The sequence below is a fragment of the Gekko japonicus genome, unplaced genomic scaffold, assembly GCF_001447785.1.
Source record: "Gekko japonicus isolate JY-2015 unplaced genomic scaffold, Gekko_japonicus_V1.1 scaffold365, whole genome shotgun sequence".
NCBI classification, from domain to species: domain Eukaryota; kingdom Metazoa; phylum Chordata; class Lepidosauria; order Squamata; family Gekkonidae; genus Gekko; species Gekko japonicus.
In genome coordinates this window covers 633,189-650,201 of record NW_015162488.1, presented here as the reverse complement: position 1 = coordinate 650,201, position 17,013 = coordinate 633,189, and the positions used below count along the sequence as shown (strand labels likewise).

General features: G+C 41.1%; 1 protein-coding gene across 2 annotated transcripts; it reads left to right on the top strand.

The window, feature by feature from the left end:
- On the top strand, positions 1-7,083 carry CGGBP1 (CGG triplet repeat binding protein 1). 2 transcript variants are annotated; one of them, XM_015405954.1, is made up of 2 exons: positions 1-152; positions 5,138-7,083. In XM_015405954.1, the coding sequence occupies exon 2, from the start codon at positions 5,154-5,156 to the stop codon at positions 5,649-5,651; it is 498 nt and encodes a 165-aa protein (XP_015261440.1). In that variant the 5' UTR covers positions 1-152; positions 5,138-5,153; the 3' UTR covers positions 5,652-7,083. The 2 variants fall into 2 exon arrangements, with proteins under 2 accessions (XP_015261440.1, XP_015261441.1); XM_015405955.1 differs by lacking the exon at positions 1-152 and adding an exon at positions 157-234.
- Positions 7,084-17,013: the final 9,930 nt, after the last annotated feature.

Genomic DNA, 17,013 nt, shown 5'->3' with positions numbered 1-17,013 from the left:
GGGAAACAAGCCCCTCCTTTCTGTGTGTCTGGCTGACAGGCGGCTCCACCGAGTCTGCCCCGCGCCGTCGCGGAGGCTCGAGGGGGAGCGCGGAACAGATCGGGGTCCGGCCCTGGCCTTTGTGGGGACGGAGCACTGCGCTGTCCGGAGCTGTAAGATGAGGGAAATGGGGACACATCTCGTCTGAAGCCACTAGAGAGCCGCCCTCCTTTCCCATCTTTGGGTGGGGAGGAGGTAGAAGAATGGGATCGTCTCTGTAGAAAGGGGCGGGACAGGAGGGGAGATTGGTCGGTGTGGGGTAAATGATGGGGGTGGGGGGAGATGTGGAAAAGTCTGGTGTTGGAGAAAAGGCGCCTGGGAGGAAGATAGGATTGATGGAAGGCCTTTCATGGGAGGCTGGAAGGGGGGGGGATTATAATAGGGTTATTATTAACATGAAGGCACACAGTATAGATTTAATATTTTGTAAATAGAAGTTGTATTAAAAGGAGTTGAATATATCCTAAGAAATTGCTGGGAGGGGGGATTGTCTAATGAAACTTATTAGTATAATAAGTAAGATGCAAATTTTCCATGAGATGTGAAGAATTTCTTGGTTCTGAAATACCTTTTATAGGATTATGGTGATGCCCTTGAAGAGTGTATTGCCCAAGGCCTCTCATAATTAACATTGGCCTGTTCTCAAGAAAACTTGGGTGGTACTAACATTTACACGTAGTATAGGGGGCATGATCTGCTCACTTTTTGTGCTTTGTGTCATTTAAAAGTGTCTACTGCCTGTAATGGTAGATACAAATTTAAAAATGTGTGACTTGTATTTTTTTAAAAAGAAGATTGTTCTCTCTTCCTATCTTTTCACTGTTTTGATCAATAAAAACAAAGGAAGAGAGTGGATTATTCACAGCCAATCACCCCAAATCCCGACACAAGTCACAACTCACATCTTGGCCATCTTGGCTCAGAAAGAATAAATCATGGCTCCTGCTGCTTAAGACACAAAAATGTAGGTCCTAGGTGTGAACCCTATAGATGTATGACCCCCACACCATTTAGTCACATCTGACATTCCCATGCACAGACTGCATATTGTCATATATTATTATCACCTCTCTGCTTTGAAAATGTAGCTGCAAAGTATAACAGTCTGTGGTTTTTTGCAAGAAGAGCCCTCAAATACACTATCCATGGCCAAAGACTGCAGAGCAAAAAATGCAACTCCAAAATTAGTGGACTCTCCTGAGAGCCAGTTTGGTATAATGGTTAGGAGTGTGGACTCTAATCTGGGAGAACCGGGTTTGATTCCCCACTCCTCCACATGCAGCTGTTGGCATGACCTTGGGTCAGTCACAAGTTCTCTCAGAGCTGTTCTCTTAAGAGCAGTCCTCGGGAGAGCTCTCTCAGCCCCACCTACCTCACAGGGTGTCTGTTGTGGAGAGTGGAAGGGAAAGGAGATTGTAAGCCATTCGGGTAGTGAAGGGTGGGCTATAAATCCAATCTCTTCTTCTTCTTCTTGTAAATTGGACCCTTACAGGTTTTATGGCAGATTCATATAGGTCCATCAGTTGCTAGTTGTGACCGTGAGTAAAGAAAACAACTGTATACAGATGCAACAAACCTCACTAGTGCTATAAGTCAGCATTAGGGGAAAGCTTGTATGTGGTTTGTATATCCTGTTTGTTGGCTCTCCAAAGCAACTGGTTGGTTGCTATGTGAAACAGTATGTTGTACCACATGGATCACTGGTGTGGGTACAGCAGGGCTGTCACAGCTCAAATGCAGCCCCACAAACCGCATCATAAAAGTTGAACCCATGTTTGTGGTCCCACCAGCACGAAGGCTTACGCTAGAGACACAGTGCTGCCGCAGAACATGCAAGGAGGTGTGATTTTCAGGCAGACATGACTGCTCCATTAATTCGCTGAGACTAAATCAAGAAAAGGAATGCCTCAGATAAAACAAAAACCAGGCTCAATAAGGACAGGAATTCAGGATGACAATGGCTAGGGTGCTTACCTTACTAGATATTTTTCCTTCAGTCCCTGTGGTTTCTGGCTTGCCATCCTCTCACTGCATCCGTCCACGTCTGTCTGAGCTATTACTTTAAAATGTCATACCTATACAATCACACCTCATATATTAATCCAGTTTCCAGTATTTCCAGTACAGTACAAAGTAATGTTGCTTATTTCACCTCTTTCATTGTGCCTTTGTTGATGAACTGTAATCTAATTATTTCCCATTCAGCACACAATTTAAAACAGTCAAATAATTGTCTTCTATAGCCATTCTGATGGAATGTATTGAAGGGTAACTATTATTTATATTTATTTATGTGTGCGATTTCTACCCCGCCCTCCACACATGTATGTATTTAACTGCCTTGAGGATCCACACTTAAAGCAGGCAGAAAGAATTGATGGGGTGGTATGGACTGCATCTTGTTCCTCCTCTATTTCTTACTAAGAGAGAACTCATGTGGAGCTGGGAGGTTTCCTCTGGTTTGCAACACATTGGGTCAGTTTCTTCCTTCATGGGGTTGAAAAGGAAATTGACCAGGCAATGTGTCTCCAGCTGAGCCGAGTTTATATATTATCTGCAGTAGTGCTTGTCTTTGTGTGGTGGAGCAGTAGAAGCCCCACATCCCCTTACATTACATTTCTGTAATATCAGGGGCACGTGGTATACATTGGAAGGGGCAATCATGTGAATTGGGACCTGCAATACTAATTTTTTTCAATATGAAGCTCTTGTTTCATATGTGAAATCTGCGTCCCACCGTTATGTGCAGAAGGGAGGAGGTGGTAGTGGAAGTGATTCCCTCCCCCAAAAGTTCTTGCATAAGCTAGAAAGGTGGTAGGGGAGTATCAGAAAGTTAAAAGGAGCTGGTGATAAGATGTTGCCAGATAAAAAATGACAAAACATCAGTTAAATCATTGCTGCATGATTTCAGGCTTATTTTATGATTTACCCATTTGGCAAGGTGCTTTGTGCTTATGAAGGAAGCTAATGCAGTGGTAGAATGGTGAAGAGACACAGATACATAAACATGTTTTAAAAATCTGAAACACAGAAAATGAGGGTAAGTTCAGTGACTATAGCAGTGCAATCCTAAACAGAATTACACTTTTCTGAGTCCAGTGGGAAAACTGTTACAAGTTTGGAAAAGGCATGGCTCCTGATGCATTTCTGATATTTGTGTTTATCCACTATGTACAAGTTAAGATGCCCACGTTTGTGAAGCTTATTCCTTCTGCCATTTGGATGACAATTACTCTCTGTTCAGTGAAATCCTAAGATGCTGAACAGCCAACAAAAACATCAAATATTATTTATTTATTTATTTATTTTATTATATTTTTAACCTGCCCTCCCCTTCAAGCAGGCTTAGGGTGGTTCACAACAAAACTCAAACAGAATAAACATTTTTAAAAACAGACAAGCAATAATCCAATTTAAAACCCCAATAGCATAACCGCAAGATGGCAAAAGTATTACAGAAGCTCCCAGAGGACACTACGTGTATGCCCAGATGGAATAGTTGATTGGGGGATGGGTGCTAAGCACTGTAAGGCTTGAAAAGATCTTGTACTCTGCACTTCTGGATGAGAGAGTTCATAAATATCTAAATGTTGGGAAAGTGTCCTTCACAAGTGGCTTTTCTCATAAGCAAAGAATCCTTCATTAATACACTCCACATGTTCCCGTTATAAAATGAAGTAACATAGTTGACAGAGTCTGGAGTAGGCATTTCAGCTTATGATAGCACCGTAGTTCTTTTTTATTGTAAATATGATGATATTGTATTGTTACAAAAGCAACACTTGAGAATCCTGTGTGCTCTATATGGGTAGCAAGTAAGGTCTGGACATGTTCTGAGGCTGCATTCAGGAGCTGGTCTCCTTTTATGCTAAGCACTTTGTCACTAGGGGTCACCCTTTACCATGCAAAAACACGTGTGGCTTCTCAATATAGTCTTGATAGTTACTTTTTTGATTAGAATCTATGCAGGTGGTAATATATCCTGTTGTAATTTCAGTAGCAAATGATCATACTTAGTATCTTGTAACACTTGATTAGAAAGTATTTATTTGCCTGGAAAAGTAATTTCCGGGTAGTGAGAAAAGTTCTAGGCCTGGGCGATTATGCAGGAAAGTGAGCTATAGTAGGATAGAAGGTTCAACACCAACCATGCATTTCTATACTCGCACAAGTGTTCTGCGTGATCGGACAAATCTGGATTTAAACTCATAGGTCGACTGGTGCCATATCAAGTGTGACTCAAAGTCTTCTGAAATCAAAAGGCCTCATATTGTTTAAGTAAAATATTACCTAAACTACTTAATTCAAATGCTCTAAAATACAATATTTGAGTCTTCTAGACTGGTGGTTCACTTTAGGTTCTTAACTGTAATTCTGTGGAAATTAATTTAACCATAGCAAACCGGAGTTGGTTGTGTTTCTATACTCCAGTTGGTGTCTGTAATCACAAAGGCTAGAAACCAAGATTGCAATCCAGTGTGGTTGTTACATTGACTTCTTGCAACTTTAGCTTGTTAGTTTTTGTGTTAGATCTCAGAGCCTCTTTTTGCCACATAGGCTTTGTGCCACTGTCTGACCCATTATGTAGCAAACACCATTCTAAAAAGGATCTGTAAAACGACCTTATCTTCAGTTAGTAACAATATTATCAGCACTTCGTATGTTTTGGTGTGGAATAAAGTTTGCATCCAGTAGCACCTTTAGGACCAACAAAGTTTTATTCAAAGTGTAAGCTTTCATGTGCAAAACACACTTCTTCAGACAAATGGAACAAAACCCTTGAGATTTTATTCCATTTGTCTGAAGAAGTATGCTTTGCACACAAAAGCTTACACTTTGAATAAAAATTTGTTGGTCCTAAAGGTGCCACAAGACTCAAACTTTGTTCTGCTGCTTCAGACCAACACGTTTACCCACCTGAATTTTTCTTGGTGTGGAATGTTTGAGCGTTTTATTATTCATCTCTATTTAGTGATGTATTAGAGTGTACCCAGTAGCACAGCAGTGGGGTCTAAATAGATTGGTGAACTACATATTTGAGTTGACACAGGAGGAATACACATTTAATGCATCTCTTCTACTTGTTTTCTAAAATCAGTTGAGAGAAGACAGCAATGGAACGATTTGATGTGAAACCACCTCCTTCCCGGAGTCGTTCCAAGACCGCTTTGTATGTGACTCCGCAGGATCGTGTAACTGAGTTTGGCAGTGAACTGTACGAAGATGGAGGGAAACTGTATTGCACTTTTTGCAACGTGGTGCTAAATCATGTTCGCAAGTCTGCAATCAATGACCATCTCAAATCCAAAACTCACACCAAGCGCAAAGGGGAGTTTGAAGAGCAAAGTGTCAGGAAGAAACCACGGACTCTGACTGCCTCTCTGCAGTGCAATAGCACAGCCCAGACAGAAAAACCCGGTGTCATCCAGGACTTTGTAAAAATGTTTCTGGAAGCTAGCATTCCTCTTGAGAAGGCTGACCATCCAGCTGTGCGAGCATTCCTCTCTCGACATGTGAAGAACGGGAACTCCATACCCAAGTCAGACCAGCTAAGGAAAGCCTACTTGCCCGATGGGTATACAAATCAACTTCTCAAATCTGAAGACCACTGAAGGGAAGACTACTTTGTTGTGGATGTGGAGTATTAAAGTTTCATAGCAGTGGTGTGGCTTATTTTTATATTCATGCACATGCAATGTTATGTCATGGGTTTTGTATAGTAGAAATGACAATCTGTTACAGAATGCAGTGATGTAAGAAAACAACCACCTCAGTTTGGATCTATAATGCTGTTGAAATTCATGGACTTTGGAATGGTAGTAAGGTGCCCTATTGCTGAGTAACAGTGCAGAGTTACAGCCTTGAGTCCACTGAAGTCAATGCAATGGGTTTAGAAAGGTGTAATTCTGAATTGCAGGGCCCATCCCACGTTACATGATAACTGAAAGGAACACACTAGGCACGTTCATAAAGTGGTCTAATTTTTTACTCTAATCCCAAATATGTATGTATATATGTCTATTTATTAGGCCTATATCCTCAGTATAAACATAACTCCATTATAAATATATTTAGGGGTGCTGCATTAATCCAGCCACTTTGGTGTCCATCACTGACTCCACTTCCCCTAGTACAAACAGTTACCGAAAATCAATCTTTTGCTGACTGTGTTTGATTCACTTTATCTGCAGGAAAAAGAATTTATTGGTCATTACTACAAACACTTGTATGGCTAATGAAAGGTACAGGAAAGGGGATGTGAAACTAAAGTACAGCATCACCATTTGGATGGGCATTTAGCTTGAATCCTGTTGAACATGTTTAAGTGAGTATCCAATTTATACCCACAGTTCCTAAAAGCAATTGAGACAGTTTGTGGAGTGTCTATGAATATGAGCTAATGGAGCTGAAAAGTAGGAAATCACAGTAACAAAGGGACAAATTTAATAGATCTTGCCAACATAGAGTTATGCAGTCAATTGCCTGTAGATGGCAGTGTTTTGCAAATAATTCTTCTACAGAGCTTTTTCATGTAAACCTGAGTATGCATACCCATTGAAATCAGTGGAATGTACTCCCCAGTAAGTGCATTTAGGATTACAGCCATCATCTTACACTTATTTCTCTGTCTCCCCAAGTTCAACTCATAACTCTCAGATAACTTTGGATGTGTGACCTATCGGAATACCTAATTTTCTTGAACATTTCTTAGTTTGTAATATTATTTTTCAGCATGAAACAGATTTCCCCCCCCTGTAGTATATAACGTATTCCAGGGAGAAGAGCAGTTTTGCTGCTGGCTGGGTAAGCTATAAATATTATGACCATATTGTTGTGTAAACAGAATGGGTATGATCCAGCTAAAGTAGGACCTTTTTAAGGTTCCCATTGATTTGATTAAGAAAATTAATGCATGGGTGGAATAAATGGGGCTTAGAAAGTGCTTAGTTTTGACTGGATTGTGTTCAAGACATTTTTTAAAAAATCTCAGAAAACTTATTGGAATTACAAGGGAAAAATAGGGCTTTTTGTTGTTTGCTTTTGAGTAAAAAGAAAAAAGCCGTTGAGCAGATAATGGTGTCTGAGGAGATAATGATGTTTGCTCCTTTTCCTATTTTTCCTCCCTCTTTTTAGGGACTTAAGATTGGTACTTTGTATTGTAAAAATCTGGATGATATATATCTCCTTTGTAAAACACTTTTGAATGTTTTTGGTGATAAATTTATATTTAAAAAGAATGAACGGAATTTGTTTCAGGCTTCTGGAGATTACTGACTTCCTTGAGCCAGACCTTTCCTTTTTTTCCCCCTTGCAGTTTTTCATTGCAGTTCTTGCCCAAACTATGCCACTTTTGCAAAAACCCAAACTTTGCTACTTTTTCATAAACAGCTTGAAGAAAAATATGGGGCTCCCCCTCCTAGCCTTCGGCACAGGATCATAGCTTTTGTAGTGATTTCTAAAATAAAATAATATGTTGGCACAGAGTAATCTTTGGCTCAGGCTGAAGACTTGCTGCACATGGGTTCTCATACACTGAGAATATGTTATACAGTGCTAGTATAATGTTTATAACAGTGTGGTCTTTTTTGAGAACTCTAGCAGTGACATTCCAGCCTTGTATGTGAACATGACAATGTAAAGTGTTAAGATTAGATGGGATCTGTTACTTATTATCAAGACAGCGCATAATAATAAATTAGTATTAGAAATGCCCTGCTATCGTTAATAGTGTATACTTCTGCTTTTTTAAAGATTTGCAGCTGTTTTATTTAGAAAAAGAACATGGTTCAATCTTATCTACTACCTCGATAGATGTAGGAATGGATAGGACAGTGAAATGTTTCATAGCAATCTTTTTTGTTTATTTTGGCTAATATAACACCTTTTGTGTGTTAGCTTAAATATAATACAGTGTCATCATCACATCTGTACTTTGTGTTTTCCTTGTCCTGTACGATGCCTGATATCAGGGAACAGGAGCTACCTTCTGTGTATAAGGCAATGGTAAAGCTAGTGCAATGGGTATGCATATATCTTATGGAAACATTACTTTGCATTTCTTTTCTGTTTTTATTCCTTTAGGGCAGCCTCATATATGACTGCTGAAATGCCAATAGGTGGGTGGGCATAAGAAAGAGAGCTGGCGGGAAGTGATGCTCCACTGTACACTTGTGGATTCCATGCATTCCGCATGTAGCTTCCTAAAAAGCTGCCATTTGGCTTGTTATACCATAAGTGTATAAAGAGGATGAGCAGGTGTACAGACTACAGGAAAGGGAGCTTTAAGGTATAACCTTTGACCGATGCCATTACTATAAATCATGGGAGGAAAGCATGGTAAAGTTAATGAAATCTACTTGATGCCCATGGAAAAAGAAATTGCTGTGTTGACCCTAGAAAGTCAAACAGTTGCAGTTGGAAGCCAGAACTTTTTTAACATATAGGGAACCTAGTCACACATTTATTATTCTCATGTCATTTGTGTATGTAAATTTCGCACTGAAACAAGTAAATGGTAATTACCTAACCAAGGGAATATAAATTTTTATAGATTGATCTTGATTAGCCCTTAAAACGTGACGGGGCTTTGAGACTAGACTAAGCTTGGATTTATTTGGGAGTAAATTCTGTTGAATACAGTAGAAAATGCTTCCAAATCAACATAGGCTAAGCTTTTAGAGGAGAGGAAATATCATATTAGGAATTTTAGAGCATTTATTTGATTATGCTAAGTCATTTGTTAATATGTCATTCAGACCACCCAAAGTTTATTGGGCGTAATTGGAAGAATTTTTCAAAAAGAATTTTTGTGAATTGCTATGGTTTAAATTTTATAATTTATTGAAACAACTTTAGATCCAAACAACTTTAGATCCAACCAAGTGCACTAGTTTACAGTAGATGGACAAAATGGATTATGCTTGCCAATGCTCCCTGTAAGCTGTGGAGTCTTGTGAGCTACTGCCATTAAAGCTGTGAGCGAGTGATTTGGCTACTGCATAAATTAGTTTGCTCTGGAGCCATCCTTCCTGAGCTAAGACACAAATGTGAGCCAGAGGCTAAAAAACTGCGAGCTAGCTCACACTAACTCAGCTTAGAGGGAACACTGATGCCAGTTAGGGGATGTCCTTGTACAGTTCCAAAATTCATAATCCAGTAACCACCATATGAAAAAAAAATGGATAGTAAAATATTTAACCTGATTTTGAGTCTTGATTATGATTTTCTTCCAGGATTGAAACAAAGAACACAGTTCCAATATACTACAAGTAGGCATTTATATATAAATTATATGGATAACCTTGCTATCCTTTTATTGTTACATTTTGAATTTACTTCTAGGATATATTTCATTTGCTTTTGCATGTTGAATATTCGTTGTCTGTTTTTTAAAGTTTTGTGCTTACTTTACAAAAATAAAATTTTAAAAGAAATTGTACTGGATTATAAAGGAAAATGTCAAACATTGTAATAATCTTTTAAGTAGAAAGACAGCAGTGATTACTGTTTGTGTCTTCCCCGGTTTCTGCTATTTTGTGCAGAAATAAAAATCTGTCAATAGTGCATTGCATCCCTCCTTAGTGTAATGGTAATTTGAAATTAAGCTCTGCTTTATATTTAAGACATGTAAAATGTACTTATTTGAAGCATATCAAGTGATTTTATTTATAGTCTGCTATTTCTCACTGATGCTTAAAACAGATTACAAAATTTAAAACAATGCAATAGAACCAAAATAAGACATGTAATAAGATTGGTTTACAAACTTCAAAAATGCAGTAAAACTGAAAAAGATGTGACATGAAATGCAAAAACTGGATTACAGAAGTTAAGAAACAGTGCAGTAAAAAAGCATGATAATGGATACAGTGCCATAAATTATAGCCTCTTGAACAATTCCACGTTACTACAGTTCTATTGTCTTTATAAAAATGCCACCCTGAACAATTGCATTTTACAGATGATTGAATTTAATGAATGGGACAGATTTTGCAAATGGAAAAAATGCTACAGCTTTTTTAAGTCATTGAGGTGACAAATGGGTGTGGAATTCTAAAGGATAAACTTAGAGATGTACAGAGCAGTGAAGTTGCCAGTTTCCTCTGTAGTTATGCTAGGAAGGTGGTACTGCTTCCAATCAAATTTATTTATTTTCTTTCTTCATATTTATAGCCCGCCCTTCCCACATGAGGGCTCAGGGTGGGTACCAGTGTTCCCTCAAAGCTGAGTTAGTGTGAGCTAGCTCACAGTTTTTTAGCCTCCGGCTCAGACATTTTTATCTTAGCTCAGGGAGGATGGCTCCAGAGCAAACTAATTTATGCAGCAGCCAAATCGCTCGCTCACAACTTTAATGCTAGTAGCTCACAAAGTAACATTTTTGCTCATGAGATTCCATGGCTTAGAGGGAACATTGGTAACAACATTTCATCAGTACAATAAAAATAAAGTTTCATTACTACAATAAATAATTAAAATATTAAGACACTGCCATATACATTAAAATGGTGGTCACAACCCGAGAGTAGAAAAATCAATGGTTGCGAGAGGTCCTGGCCCATGGTGAGATGTAAATAATGGCCATCAGTTGTTAAATGGGTGACAAGAACCTCAGGGAGGCCATACACTGGAAAGTAAGGGAAATTAGCAGAAAATTATGTTTTGAATAGCAGTGCAGCAGCTGTTCCTCCCACACATGACTAACTGCAGCTGATGTCACATTTGGCTTTTTGAACATTGCTGAACAAACGTGGCTTCAGTGAGAACTCCCAAGAAACAGGCAGCCATTCCTTAAACCCATCTCCTGGAAGAAAGGTGTTTGCGATACTCCCCTCCAAGAGGAAGGAAATGTAGGCATTGCAGTACATGAATCAGGAGGAGGCGCTTAACATTCCATGCCAAAGTGTTTCTTATTTACGGTGGGTGCAGTTAGCATCATTGGAGTCCTCCCATAGGCATTCTGCAATAGCCAAGAGGCGTGCTGTCACACTGGTTTGTACCCAGTCTTCCCACTGCTCATGTTTAGCTTCTTTTCTATCAATCATCTTGCCTCTCCTGTGAGATTTCAAGCTCTATTGCCATGCCTTGCCCTTAGGGTTGCCACCCTCTAGGTTGTAGGTGGCAATCTCCTGGGATTACAACTGAACGCTATGTGACAGGCCAGTTCACCTGGAGAAAATGGCTGCTTATACCCCATTGAAGTCCCCTCCCCAAACCCCATCCTCAGGCTCCAGCCCCAAAATCTCCAAGTATTTCCCAATGCAGAGCTGGCAACCGTATTTTCCTTGCCTCCAGCTAGGTGCATCTGCTGCCTTAAAGGGCCCTCAGCCTGTCCCCCTAGCTCACCCATTAGTGGTCCCTGGTTCTGAGTGGGCAGGAAAGACACCAACACCTGCTGTGTTATCTGTGGTGTGTCTGGCGCGGCTGACAACAACAGCTGTCTTCCTGAGATCTCAGAGACAAGAGCCTATCCCTGTGGACAAGATTCTACCAAATCTTTCCTTTGAAGTAAGTCCATTCGGCAATGCTGTTTTACCTATTGCTTTGTTTCTTCCTTTTCACAGTTGTGTTTCACTTTAATTTCTTACTGCTTACTCAGTTGTGAATCCTTAATGAGTTCTTGTTGAGGCACATGTATGTTTCATGTTGATATTTATTATATTTGCATAATTATGAAATAACAATCATGAGTTGTTTTTAAATGCCTATACTTAGGTTAAAAAGAAAAATAATATAATATACATTAATATATTAATTAATATAGTAATATAATATATTAGTATAATATATAAATATATAATGATATTAATATTGATGAAGAAGTATGCATGCACACGAAAGCTCATATTTTGAATAAAACATTTGTTGGTTTTGAAGGTGCCACTGGACTCAAACTGTTCTACTGCTTCAGACCAACACAGCTACCCACCTGAATGTATTAATAGCATAAACATTTCTTTCCTAACAAGAACCATTTAAAGATTGAGTCATGAACACCTTGGCAACTGAACCAAAGTAGAAGCAAAATGTTAAGAAGCAGTAGTCCTTGGAAGTCTCAATAGCCCTTTGCCATTCTATACCAGATAGGCAGATGCTGACACAGTTGTAGTTAAAATGAAAGGGGGGAAATCAGTGGAATATGTCACAGTTGGTTTTCTGTAGTGGTAGAATACAACCCCAGTTTGAAGATAAATTTGCATTTCCATATTTCCATGGCCAGGACTTGGCATACCCACAAAAGCCTTACTGCTGATAAATTTGTCAAGTTATTTTTTATTGTATTGACAATAGGCATGCAGTTATTTTTGAGCAACTATCTTTGGGTCATGGTTAGGAAGCTCCCCAAACATCAGAATTTTTTTTTTCTAGAGACACAGAAGTATTCAGGGCTGGTGCTACCATCAGGCCAACCTAGGCGACTGCCTAGAGCGCAGACGTCAGAGGAGCGCAGAACTGATGGCAGGGGTGGGGCTACCTGGCGAGGCTGGTGCATGTCTGTGACGTGGGAGGGAATGAATCGGCAGGGAGGCTGGAAATACTTGGTTTATTGCAGGGGGAGGTCAGGGCTCTCTCTGGGGGGGGGGAGTGAGAATTTGGGATTTCAGAATCCTCTTCCATTAGGAAGTTATCTGCAAAGTGGGACTCTTCCTCTCACCTCTCCACTCAATGCTGCAGAGGGAAGCGGAGGAAACCCACCACTCTCGGTCCCCACCCAAAGAGCAGCCAAGTGGGGGTCCCGGGGAGGGACCAGATTCTCTGCTGTGAAGGAGCGTGTGGAGTGTGTGTGTGTGGGGGGGTCTCCCTCTCCTCCTGGGCAAGGGGCAGGCAGCTTGGCTCTGGAGAGTCCACCGAGAGGGTACCGGGTGCCTCTTCTCCCTCATAAGAACATAAGAGAAGCCAATGTTGGATCAGGCCAATGGCCCATCCAGTCCAACACTGTGTCACACAGTGGCCTTCCTCCTCCTCCGCCCTTACTCTGGTGCTGGCTCCGGGGCTCAGCCTCCCTTCGTAGGGCTCCCAAAGCGGCCCTGGCTTACAGTTCCAGAGCTCTGTCTGACCATCTTTTCACACGGAGGTTGAAGAGGAAGGAGAATCTGGTTGGTGAATGCCAAGCTGGGGCTGCGAGGGTGGTTTGAAGCCCAGCCCCTGCCAGCTGCAGCCCCCGCCCTCTCCAGACTCCCTCCTGGCCCCATTCTGGGCTTCTCACTCCCCCCCGGCTCTCTCTCTCTCACTAGCTTTCAAATTTGACCCCCGAGTGCAACTGGGGAAAAAATATGTCTCTGCACTAAGAACTGTGCAACTGCTCCCACACCTTTCCCTAAAGCTATATGAATGCCCTACTTACAAGTCAGCAATGGGACTCAGCAACTGTGGCTGGCAGTAAATTACCTCAGCCACAGGTGGCTGAGAGATGGCAAGCTAAATTAATAAACACGCCAAAGCATCAGCACTGGACCTGAAGGAATTAGTGACAAAATTTGCAAAGGAAAAGGCATGCAAAATGAGATTTTGAAATGAAAACATTCAAGCGACTTAAATTTTAACATCACAATCCACAGGATTATTCAAAAGAATTTGTGACTTGTGTGCTAAAACTGTCTTCTATTTGAGAAAGAAAATCAAAGATTGTTGTATTACTTATTTGCACAGCTTTATTTGTGCTTACATGGATATGGCTTCAAACCCTTTTTTCATATAAAACTGTAAAAGTGCAAGATTGGATCCTGTAAAAACTAGTAAAAAGAGCTGGCAGACTGGATTGACTCCACTTTGCTCTTCCCCCACTGTCCCCTTTGGGTCCCAAAAATCCTTTATTGAGGGTCAGGAGATACCTGTGGCATGAAGGCCTGTGGTGAAATTGGGGGATTGGGGGGGGGAGTCCCTTCTGCCAACAGTGGAATGAACTCCACCATTTATTTATTTCTTGATGCTATTTATAGTTCACCTCTATCTCTGAGACTTAAGGCACATTGCACAGTGTAAGTCAATACAGTAAACAGGATGGGACACATAATAATATTAGAACCACGAGAAGAAGGAATTTTGCCCAAATCCCACCCTCTCAGCAACCCACCATATTGCAGCACATTTTATTTACTAGGGCAGTAGTTCTCAACCTGTGGGTCGTGACCCCTTTGGGGGTCGAACGACCCTTTCACAGGGGTCGCCTAAGACCATCGGAAAACACAAATTTTCGATGGTCTTATGATAGCAACAAAAATAATTTTATGGTTGGGGGTCACCACAACATGAGGAACTGTATTAAAGGGTTGTGGCATTAGGAAAGTTAAGAACCACTGTACTAGGGTATCCCATGTGACTTTTGTATTCTGTGGAGCTGCTGGGGGGGGGAGATCTGTTACACCAACACTTTTTGCAAGCTTTTCCTTAGGATCCAACTTGTTATTGTTTCTTGATATCATTACAACTGTCAAACACCCTGAAACCCCAAGGCTTCAGAATTATATTAGAAGCAAGTTCTGTCTAGGAAAAAAAATACTGGTAAAGACAGGAAACAACCCTTATATTTATTAATTTAAAACACTACTGTCTGGCACAATATTCTCAAGGAGGCTAGCACATAAAAATTAAGGTAATGAATAATTCCAATATACAATTATGCAATGCACATTAAACCCTAAAACCCAGCAGTTAAAAATCTTTTTAAAAGGTTACAACCCCAATGTAAATCCAATCCAAGTCAGCAGATGAACACAAATAGCAGACCAAAGGGCCAAGTGTCAGAGGGAAGGTGTCATGGCACAGAAGGTCCTCTCCCTAGTTCTCATCCACCTTACTTCAAGAGTCTTGGAGATGCACAACTGAGCTTCTGCAGGAGATCAGGGGGGGGGGGCAGTTGACACAGCCAAAGGTGATCCCTCAAATACCCCATTTGGATTGCAAATTCTATTGGCACAAGAACTTTCAGCCACTGGCCCACACTATAGATGTAACCATGAGCAGCCCTGTAGCCAGGAATTTATTTCTTGGGGGGCACTAATTAAATTAGTGACTAGCTGCACCTGCCCAAAGCAATTCCTGTAACAGGAATACCTTTGGGCCAGCCCCACAAGGCCAGGTACTTCTCTGGAGGGGAGGAGGGAGCCTAGGTCGTGTGGTACTACCTTGGTTTTAATCCTCACAGGCCCACGCCAAGCCTTGTAATCCTTCCTTCTTCTTCCTTTGTCCCCCCCCCAACAACGGGAGAAGGAAAGAAGGTAGGATTACAAGATTAAAAGGCAAGGTAGCGCTGCACGCCCCAGGTCCCCTCCCCCCATGTGCTGGCCCATGCCAGCCCTTGTATTCCTTCCTTCCCCCCCCCCACCAATGGGAGGAAGAAGAAAGAAGGATTATAAGGCAAAGTACTTTTCGGGGGGGGAGGCAGCAGTGGGGGCAGTGAAGATTCAGTAGGGGCCACTGCCCTCTGTGTCCCCCGCTGGCTACAGCCCTGACCATAAGTAAGAGATTGGGGAGGGCTGAGGCAATTGCATATTGCCTTCTCCAGCATTTGTTCTCTTATCTGCAAATCTATCTCGGCTTTCTTTTCCTGACCTTAAACATGGTTCCTGACCATGGTTAATGGTAGTCACCACTTTCCCACCAGCCTTCCCCCCACAATAGCCTTAACCTAGTCTTGTCATTTGCCTGCCCATAGTGGATAAATCCTCACCCTCAACGGCCCACCCTGGAGAAACTGAGGAGCAGGAGGCAAAATGACCTACAATATGAGACATGAGGAATTTGCCAATGTCTCTATAAACAGTAGGGGCAAATCCTAAACCTACACTGGGAAGTGGTGTCACATCCTTCCCAAGCACCATCCTCAAAATTTCCCAGCACTTGCCAAGGCAGAGCTGACAATCCTATCTTAACTGTCATTAAACATAATATCTAGACCAAAGTTACAATAACTAGGATTCCTGGTTTCCAAACTCTGGTAAAGAGGATGCCTGGTTAGCATTCACTGTGATTAAGGTTGGAACAAATATAACTTTTTATCATGGTTAAGGTAACTGGAGAGAAGGGGGGAACTGGTAAATGAGAGAAAATAGGCTTGTGGAAGAGAGTGTACTATTCCGAAGTACATTCCCCATTTCTTAGCAATGGATTAGAGATCGGATATTTTTTTCTGTGCTAGACTTTTCTGTAAGTAAAAAAGCAACAGTGTTTGGGCATCTGAGACTACATGACTACAATCCTCCCTGGTTTTCACCACCCTGAACAATTTTGTGTCATCCACAAATTTAGCCACTTCACTGCTTAGTCCCAACTCCAAATCATTAATGAACAAATTAAAAAGCATTGGACCCTGTACTGATCCCTCAGTAACCCACTGCTTACCACCCTCCACTGTGAAAATTGTCCATTTATACTCACTGTCTGTTTCCTATTAATTAGCCAGTTTTTAATCCACAAGAGGACTTGTCCTTTTATCCCATGACTATTGAGCTTACTTAGGAGCCTTTGATGAAGAACTTTATCAAAAGCTTTCTGGAAGTCAAGGTAAACAACATCTTTTGGGTTCCTTTTGTCCACATGTTTGTTCACCCCTTCAAATAACACTAACAGGTTAGTGAGACAAGATCTTCCCTTACAGAACCCATGCTGAGTCTGTCTCAATAGTTTTTATTCATCAATGTGCCTACTATTTCTCTCCTTAATAACAGTTTCCACCAACTTACCCGGTATTGACGTCAGAGTGACTGGCATGTAATTTCCCGGATCTCCTCTGGAACCCTTTCTAAAGATGGGGGTGACGTTAGCTACCTTCCAGTCCTCAGGAGGCATATTTTAATGAAAGATTACATATTTTTTGTCTGGAGATTCACAAGTTCACATTTGAGTTCTTTCAGACCTCTTGGATGTATGCAATCCAGGCCTGGTGATTTATCAGTTTTTAAGTTGTCTATCAGTCGTAAGACCTCCTCTCTCGTCACCTCAGTCTGACTCAGATCTTTCAACACCCCTCCTGAAATC

Bases quoted from the DNA above. Each gene is read 5' to 3' on its own strand.
- CGGBP1 (XM_015405954.1), top strand. From the start codon at position 5,154: ATGGAACGATTTGATGTGAAACCACCTCCTTCCCGGAGTCGTTCCAAG.